Genomic DNA, 9,890 nt, shown 5'->3' with positions numbered 1-9,890 from the left:
AGTCAATCTGTAAGGAAGGAAGAAAAAAAGAGAGAGAGAAACACAATAGTATCTACCTATTTAATTCAAGTACTGAGGTATTGTTTAAGAAAATTGTCAACATTGAATCACACCATGGAATTGTTCCCATATGATTTCTGCCTCTATGATTGCACAAGATTTTTATGTGTAATACTCCTTTTCAGGTGGTTTAATCTCACCCTTTGGTATATACCTTCTTTCTCTTTACTGTTTTGAAAACATGCATTTTTTTCCTTTACCAGCATTTGCCAGTCTGCAAAATCTCTTTTCTTGAACTCATTTTGTGTAAGTTTTTCACTTTTTTTCTTTTGAGAAAAAAATATTTTTACTTTTTGCAAGTACAAATATTTCCCTTTGGTTATGATGGTTTTTTTTGTTTTCATTTTGTATTCTATTTCACAAATCTGCAACATCTTGATCTTATTTCACTGGTAGGAGTCTTGACACCTAAACCCAACTTTGTGATTTTTTTACAGTCACTGCTAGAAGATATAGAGACTTTTCATTTGTATTTTTAAACAAATTGTATTTGCATTAAAAATTGCCTGACTTCCAAAGAAAAATAATTGTGAAGAATTATTCACTTTCTTTTATCTAAAAAACTCCTGTGACATTGAAAAGTTTTCAAAATGTCATGAAAATGTGCATAAAGTTATTGAAATTTGTCACTTTAGACATTTAGCATTTAGAGAGTATTGCAGAGGATCTTAAGACATCTTTATATTTTTTAAAACTTTCCACAATCCTTACCATTATATATCTCCATCCTGGTTTTTTTGGTTTTTTCCAAATGTCTGGGGTTTTCAAGGGTATAACTGGCTAGATTTTGAATTCTGTATCAGTGTAAAAATTTTTTAAAAAAAAAATTGGGACAAATGGACTTAGATACAAATGTAAACGTAAAAATTGTTCCTTTAAGGTTATAACAAAGACAGTCAGCTATGATCCTCTATAAATGTAAACAGAAGAAATATTAACAGATGCCACTGATATTTTACAAGTAATCCAATGTAGTCCTCTTTGTTTGGCAGCTTCTAACTTGAATTAAATTCTTCCCAAACGAAAGCTGGGGTTTCTTTTTAAAGACAAATATCATTATTTGTTCATTGTATGTAAAATATTTTACTCCTTTCCATTATTTGAATGTACAATTTGTATGTTACAAATTATTACCAGTATGGAACTATCCAAATATTTTCTTCCAACAAACAGAAATACTGAATCTTTCATGTATGGTTTTCAGACTTCTCAGTTCATCACAAAGAAGGTTTTAACCTGAGTTCACATACACTTGTTTCCTTGTGTGTTAACTACCCCAGAAGAGCTACAAATGCAGAGGTTCATTAATACATAAATAAGCAGCAAATCAAAGACAGACAAGTTCCTGGTTTAATATTCAGGAGAAATGGGAATTATATTGGTCCAATCACATTTAGAGAATTAACCTCCTATTCTGATTCTGTACTTCACAAGTGGCTCATGTCTTTATGTGGACAATAAACATAGAAACTGAAGAGGAATATTTATTTCTTCCAAAAGCACCAATACTTGGAAGCTTGAATGCCTTAAAGCCATAGCACTTTGTTCTCTGAAAGAGAAATGGAAATGGAAAGTTTGAAAGTCCCACCTGATCTCATTTCTAACACTGCACTCCTTTGGCTAAGGGAGTCTCCTCCACTCAATGGAAAGGTTGGCCTCTGTTACCCCATACTTCAGGCACTATTTGAAGTAGTTGAGTCCTGCCACGAGGAAAAACTTCTCCAGGAAAAGTTCAGAGTCCAGCACGGCAATGTGGGCAGCCCGGCCTATCAACGTGTTGGCGGTGTTAGGCAGAGAATGGAACACGTTGTGTCTGATCAAAGTGCAGTCCTTGGCCCCAATCAAAGGCTGGAGCAGGTTGTTGATCATTTCTGCATAAACAGGACCTGAAAAAGAGTTGAGATATCACACCTACACGCCAAAGCTCCCAGATCATCTCTTTTCTTCCAGTATAAATGAATTACAGTCATGGTGAGAGGGAAAATGGAAGCAAGGCCAAAATAAATGTAAGAGACAGCAGTCCAGTTCAAAGATTTGCCTGGTGCCAGAGTGATGTTCATCTAATGGAGGCACTGGCCACAAGGAGGGATCTGCTGAAGCTTCTTAGCATGAGGCCTGGGACATCCTCAGCCCTTCCTCTGTCAGTGAAGAAAATGCTAGTTTTTCTTTTAGGGGAGTGGTGTTGGACTCACACTGCCTATGAATTCAAATCTGAGAGGATCTGGCAGGACACAAGTCCACTTGTGCTTCTCTGAGGATTCTAATGCAGGAAAGGCATCATGTAGAGATAGCTGAGGTGTTTATTGGGGCAGAAACAATGGCTCAGGAAATATTTACAGATAAATTATCTGATGTATTGATAAATGTACTGAGCTGGCTCCTGCTAGGTCAAACATGTCCCTGAGGAACAACCACTGTAGGTGAATTGAAGAATTTCCTTTTAATTCATGTCTGAGTTGGGATAGAAAGAGATGTTACCTAAGGAAGAGCCCCATGCTGATTATTGGGCCTGTGTGTCTCTTTCTGCTTCCAAAAGTATCTCCATTTCTAGGTAATCACATGTGTGAAATGGGGATGAAATTGCACTGAACATTATTCCTGGATGTGGTATCAAACTGAAGCCATAAAAAATGTTATAAATGAAGAAAACTGCTAATAACAAAAAGAAATACACACAGCCTGAGCTCATAGGAGGGCCTCTGGTGATGTGAGTCCTGATGTGTTTTACAAATTTTTATTACAAGACAAAATTATTTTAGATCTGTCCATTAAATTATACTACAATCATTCAAACACTATTGGAAACAAAGGGAAAACCCCCTTAGTTTGGATGTGTTGAGAAAGATTCCATTATGTGTAAAAAAGGAGACAATACAAGTAAAGCATTAGACTACAGAAAAACATTGTCAAGAGCTAGTTCTATTATCACTTTAAAAAAAATAAAATTAGAGGGAAGGGGAGGAAGCAGTAAAAAAGCTTTGATTATGACCTGATTGAAATTTGTTTTCATCAGGCAAAGAGCTTCTCAAAAAGCTTCTTTTATTGATTTCAGTAATTTCCTGTGGGAAGCGAACACTTTCCTCCTTATCAAATAAACATTTGAGTTTTCATCATGTTGATGAAAAACCCTTCTAATGTAATGGCCTCAGTTGCACAGAAATGCAATTCTTCCACAGCCTTGGGAATATATAAAGGATCTTAAACATACCTGTGTGTCTGTCCTTAAGTGCATTTTTGCACATTTCTATTCTTGCTGAATGAAAAGGTACGTATCTGTCTTGGGGTGAGGCCACTAACACAACGTTTTTAAAATACTGAAGACCTGTGGCAAACATATGAAGTAAAATAATCAGAATTAAGCACAAAGACAAAAATTAATACAGTGTCAGCATGACTATTTCATTTTCAAAGGCTTTTGAAAATCTACAGTGCAAAATATATGATAATTATTAAAATATGCAACACAATAGTAGAAAGATTCATAACAGCTCAAACACATTTCTGTTGCTTCTGTGAATTTATCAACACTCACACAGGTTAATTTTATGTCAAAAGGGAAAAGTAAGAACTGTCTGTAAAAAAAATACTTTTATTAAAACTTTATTCTTGAAAAAAAACCCAAAACTTTTATTACAACCTTATTGTTGCAAATATTTATACCTCTAAACAGGATCAAGTTCAAAAATAACACAAAAAATTATTAAAAATGAAGTAGAGATAAGGAGAAAGAATTGCTATAATATCATACTGTTACATTGGTGTAGAGTCAGTGTTAAGGTCCATCCAGTCCCTGCATGGAGCAGTCATTTGACAAATCCACACTTCTGGTATATCAGCTAAAAACCCAAATCCTCCCTCTTCCTTGGAGTTAATGGGGCCACTGATGAGCTCCTGCTGTTTGACCTGTCTATGTTCTCTTGAGTGCCCTTTTACCCATATTTAACAGAAAAGTGAGAAAATGGACACTGATGATGTAACCTACATGAGCAGAGAATATCCTGAACACAGAAGAGCTGTGAGTTCATCCTTCATCTTTCCCTCCCTCTTATGGGAAAGTGGTCCAGAACCAGAGCCAGGTTGGATGGGGTTTTAGCTACCTGGTCTAGTGGAAGGTCACTGCCTGTTGCAGGGGGATCAGAACCAGATGAACTTGAAGGAACATCCATGCCTCTATGATTCCACAACTATGATTTCTAGACTTTCATGGAAAATCTGACCATCAGCACCACAGTGAAAAGTCCTCCTGGCTGCCTTTCCAAAACCTGACTCAAGGTGTTATTCATTTTCTCTTTTGCAGTCAAACCAACTGAGTTTGCAACTTTGATCTGAAGTCAAAGGTAGGAGAAGCCCCAGTGGGTGTTAGGCACAACACTGCTCTTGGCATTTCTCCTTCTGTAGGTTCTCCCCACCTCTTTTGGGAGAAGGGTGCCAGAGTAGGGACATCTCTGTATTGAATCAGTATGCCAGCTCATACCTTCACATATGGACATATCTCCATCTTTGGATATTTTGCCTAAGCATCTACCCAGATGATTCTGACTTTACAGACAACTCTCCACATTTAAATTTCTGCTTTCTCCATTTTCAGGGACAACACCTCCATGTATAGCTTCTTATATCTCCAGTCTACCAAGCTAACAAGAAGCAAATCACTTTGACTCACTACACATGCTTGGGAATTCATTGCTTGGGAAGTTAAAATATGAGATTTTTATGTAGACCCAATTTCATTTTAACTTGACAGTAGTAAAGTAGTCATCAACTGTATTCTGTGGAAATAAGAACTAGGGGATCAAAGGGAAAATCCCAATAACACCAATTTACATCAACTTCCTGTCATTGATTGAGTTATGTAGTCTTATCTGTAAGATTTAGATGTTCTATTCGTATTAACATAGTCTTTGCTTCCTATTAGCAGCATACAAAAGCATGAGAAGAATTAAATATCAAGTAATGACCTTGTCACTACATACTAGCACCAGTTTGCTCACACACAATATTAAAAGTAACTCTTAAAATAAAACAACTACTTCAACAGAAGGATCATGCTTGCTTTCTTTTCTTAAGAAAAGCCTGATTTATTTAATTTATTCATGACAGACTAAAGAACAGGGAAACGATTCTCTATTCAGACATAATTTTTCTAGTGTGAGGCCATACATCTCTCTCTGTAGTACAGAATTGTCAGAACAGACATGAATAAAATTTGCTCTTCATCACACAGAGTCATATTTCCTATAGACAAGAGATGTTAAACTTACAAAAAAATAATAAAAAAGGAAAAATGGTTTTCTTCTCATAGCATAAATTAAGCAATGATGGTCTGTCAAGAATGATGTTTCTTGCCTGCAGAATATAAACTTAGGTGCATATTTACTGTACCACAAAGGTCTTATTTAATGCTAACACTTTGGCAAAGACATTATCTGATAACTTTCACAGGAAAAATGCACATATTAAATTGATATTAGTTTTTAGACAGGGCAGCCCTTCTAAAAAGCCTATTTAAAGAAAATTCTTTGACGAAATGCAGATTTCCTTTACTCCCTGGAGAATAGCCCAAACCAGCACAAGCCAATGGAGTAGCCCTTGGTATTTACAAAGGACATCAAGCCCTACTCACCCGTTTTTTGGCTGAGCTGATAGAGAAAACACTTGCGCAGGTCTGCGTTGTCCCTGAAGGTCAGTTGCAAAAGTGACCCTGACTTTTTCAACTTCTGCATTAGCCACAGACCTGGAGTGAAAGTTGGTGCATATTTTTACCCTTTGTAAGTTGTGAAGCAGGAGAATTAAAGACATGTGCCTACAGTAAGGATAGCACTGTCATTTAATAGAAGCCTAGTTTGTTCTTTTGTGCCTAATCAACAGGGAGAAAAGTATAAGGGTGTCATGGGATTGAGGCAACAGTTATAAACTAAAAGAGGGTACATTTAGACTACACATAAAGAAGGAATTCTTTACAATGAGAGTGGTGAGACACTGGAAGAAGTTTCCCAGAGAGGTGGTAGATGTCTCATCCCTGGAAATTATCCAAGTCAGGTGGGAAAAGGCTTGGAGCAAACTGATTTGATTGAAAATGTCCCTGTTCATGGCAGGGGTGTACGTAAGTGATCTTTAAAGTCCCTTCCAACCCAAACTATTCTACGATTCTGTGGTTGTCTCATGGCAATAGGAAAACACTCAGGAAGACTGAAAAGTGGGACATTCCATTTCCATAATAATGTATCTTTTTCAGCTGTGAAGATGCCTCTCTTTATTTGCAGAAGAGGAGAAATGGGAGACTAAGTGGAAACAAGTTCATCTCCCACTGCTGCACAGCCCTGAACTTTCCAGGGAACAATATGATGGACCTGGTAGATACTGAAATTGTAATTTTTTCTGTTTGGGTTCAAAATCTTTAGCAAATATTTCCCAGAACTTCAAGATACAAGTGGTGCCACTGTAAATTCCTACCTCCGCTTGCTGCCCTCTCATGCACTCTGCCACGGACCACACCCAGTCAAAGCTTTCCCTTCAACTCTTACCTGTGCTAACCAAAGTGCTGTTGTTGTAGAGGGTTCCCAGGTGAGGCCCAGAGAGGGACAGGAAGGTGTGTAACTTGTTGAGGTAATAGCGAAACCTGGGCCGAGTTAGTACAGATCGAATGATGACATTACCAAGGGAATGTCCAATAAAACTGTTGGGGAAGAAAAAATTACATTAATACAAAACCCATCTGTGTTTTTTTAAATAAATGTAAGGATGGCACAAATGGCTCTGGAGGAAGGACTCTGTCAGGGCTTTCAGTAAGATCCTTTAGTTATCATTTAATGTTTTTTCAGCTGACAAGATTCTCTTCCATAAGAATCTTCCTCCTTCATTCTCATTTATAAGAATGTAAAAATTAATCTCACTGATTCAATGGCTTTTGACACAAGGCACTTTAGGATTTCACTGGATGTTTCTCGTGTAACTCAAACAGTTACACACTATTTGCTATCTTAAAGCTTACCTTATTCGGGATATGGAGAGGTTGTACAACTGGATATGCTGAATAATTTCATCCAGTAATCGGTCAGTCATTGTATCAAAATCAGCAAAAGTATCAGTCTGTTGAAAAATTACATTATTCATGAATTAAAATATATTACACTTATTGCAGACTGATATTCTTCTCAAAGTCAAATGCATGCAGAAATGTAACAACCAGTGTAAATTTTCTTTATAGATGCTCAAGGGGGAAGAAGGGAGATTTTTCTCAATCCCCAGGTCCTCTTTTAAATTGAAGTTCTCCTTTGAGAGAAGTTGCTGAGTGATTCCAGAATCATAAGCATGATGCTAAAGCAGCCTGACTTGACACTGGTGAGAACTGCTAATGCTCAGCTGCTCTAGATACCAGGCTCTCTCTGCACATGGAAGAAAAGCTTTTGCCATTTAGGATTCAACAGATTACTGCAATAAAGTACTTTACAGGATTATACATCGACATGAGGGTTATGCTGATGCTAAGGATGTCATCACAAAATTATTTGGCCGTCTTAATCAAATGCTGTGTGTTTGTTATTCAACAGTCATCAGTAAGAGAATGAGTGCTAGAGACAGACGAATAATTTGTTGCTTGCAACAGTACTGCCAGTTGTGAGACAATAAAACAAGCAATATATTTCCAGTCTATACAATTACAGGCAGATCTTATTCAGAACTTTGTAATTTGGCAATCCAGCAGGACTCTAAATCAAACTCGTAACTAATGAGATGCCACAAAACAATCATCAAATGTTGGAACAGCTATTCAGAGCAAAGATATGAGTAATTAATGCTTTTGAAACATATCAGTAATTAATGCTTTTGTGACACAACTCATCTTGCTAATTGCAGCTCTTGCACAGGAAAACATGACGATATTCACTTTGCAATACAGACTTAAAATAAATGTTCTCATAAACTAAAAACGTCCAGTAACCTTCTGCCTGTTTGTTTTGTCTGCATTGATAATTAGTGATTTCCTCCTTGGCTTGTTATCCCAAACCTTTCAGGTTGTTTAAAAGTGCAAGCATATCAGCCTGAATGTTAATCATAAACAAAACATGTCAAGTGTCATATTTCACCTGATTATATCTCTATCCTTTACTATCATTTCAGCCTGATTGAGCTTGTCAAATGCATCACAAATGAATGCCTAAAAAAGTGATTTGAATTTTCCTCTATAAGGCAAACCAGATAAATGACTGATTCCTTGTGTCATTTTCAGTGTGGTTCTCAGAGAAGGGAAAAGTAGCGATGAGATGTTTTACAACAATAAAACAGCCATCAAGCCACCCATTTTCCACTTCCAGTGCTGTGAGAACTCCCCCACCTTTCCAGACAATAAGAACACTAAATAGCTTCCATTATCGACTCTGGATAATGTTAAATACAGATGGTGTAAGATGTTTCATTCTCTGAAAATATTCTCCTCTCTTGGAAGAGGCCTTGATAGAAGTATGAAGTGGTCTCCTGACTATTTTCACCTTGCTTACATTCACTGTCCAGATCTGCTGCTGACATAGCTTTTGAACAAAGAAGGTTAGAAAGTTTTAACTCAGGTTTCTCATGTACTCATAAATCAGAATAATGTTTCTGACTGCACAATGGAAATCCTTATCTTGTGCATAAAGTTAGGCCTCTGGTCATAAACATGGCTCCACTGCCAAGAAGAGCACAGGATTAATTCCTGTTTCTCTGCCTAGACCAGCAATCAATTTTTTCTGGAAGACATTTCTTTATCATTCAAGGAAATAAATCCCACAAGCACTGCAACAGGAGAAACAATGGCTGATGCAGCAAAGGGAGCTGACAACACCTGCTGGATATTCCACATCCTCCAGAGAATTTAGCATCACTAAACTTGCTGTGTTCTGTTGGTGCTGTTTTGCAGAGGCAACAGGCTGCCAAGTTTGCAAACTGGCAGGATAAATCCATTTTCTTTCTCCAAGGTCTAGTCCTATTACTGCTAACGTCATTGCCTTTGACTTTAATGCCAGGAATATTTTCCAATAGGTTTGAACGCCCTATCAAAATAGACAGGAATAGAAGCAGGCTTTGTACTAAATACTATATACAACTCCCTGAATTCCCCAGGGCTTTTGTTTCACTCAGCTGGTGAAAAGGCTTTTGCTGAAGGCACTATTTCAGCAATTGAAAGGAAGATGGAAATTAGCTCTGTACTACCTGATTTCTTTCAGACATTAGGAAGTCCAGTTTTCCACCAGGAAGTCCCAGTTCTATAAAAGTCTTTACCAGCCGCAGATCTGCACTGTTACCTAGGAAAAAAATGGTACTTTATAAGATGCAATGCAACAGAAAAATAACCAATAGAGAGTCATTTCAACACAAAAACCTTGATACCACGGAGCTCTTGCAAAATGCTGCTAAGAACATTATCACACCTCAGGATCAGGCATTGAAACAGCGAGAGAACAGGAATTCCCACAGCCTGCCCCAGGTGGGCTGGGACCTGCTGCTCTGGGAGACTGTATAAATGATGGGTAAGAAAGGGCAAAGATCTGGTCCAGAATAAATCTGTCCTCTCTTTGCTGAACAGCAGAGGTAAGACAAAAAGATAAAAAGCTAAGGTGAGACCCCTGGGGCACCTCGATACATGTGCTGGGCTTTAGGGCTCTACCTTCCAATGCAGAGTGGCCCATCTCATGTATTCACAATTAGAGGTGGTGCTGAAATACTATCAATTAAATACTCCTAATATTTTGAGAGATATGTCATTCTGTAGTAGGAAATTCCAAAATCTTCTGAAATATTTTGTTGGTGAAGAAGATACCACTACCTCAGGAGAAAGGCATTCCTGATACTGA

General features: G+C 37.5%; 1 protein-coding gene across 1 annotated transcript in view; it reads right to left on the bottom strand.

The window, feature by feature from the left end:
• Window positions 1–1,740: 1,740 nt before the first annotated feature.
• Window positions 1,741–9,890, bottom strand: part of FAM135B (family with sequence similarity 135 member B) — a 245,759-nt gene continuing 237,609 nt past the window's right edge. Inside the window, exons 17-22 of the mRNA XM_005516890.3 lie at window positions 9,250–9,341; window positions 7,052–7,149; window positions 6,585–6,736; window positions 5,684–5,794; window positions 3,269–3,382; window positions 1,741–1,946 (exon numbers count right to left, since the gene is read on the bottom strand). Of these exons, the coding sequence (XP_005516947.2) occupies window positions 1,741–1,946; window positions 3,269–3,382; window positions 5,684–5,794; window positions 6,585–6,736; window positions 7,052–7,149; window positions 9,250–9,341 (773 nt within the window). The remainder of the gene's footprint in view (window positions 1,947–3,268; window positions 3,383–5,683; window positions 5,795–6,584; window positions 6,737–7,051; window positions 7,150–9,249; window positions 9,342–9,890) is intronic.

Source organism: Pseudopodoces humilis, chromosome 1 (genome assembly GCF_049639895.1).
Source record: "Pseudopodoces humilis isolate 2021_Gansu_Grassland_sample_001 chromosome 1, ASM4963989v1, whole genome shotgun sequence".
In the NCBI taxonomy this organism is placed as follows: domain Eukaryota; kingdom Metazoa; phylum Chordata; class Aves; order Passeriformes; family Paridae; genus Pseudopodoces; species Pseudopodoces humilis.
Note: the sequence above shows the minus strand (reverse complement) of the source record. Positions and strands in the feature narration are given on the sequence as shown.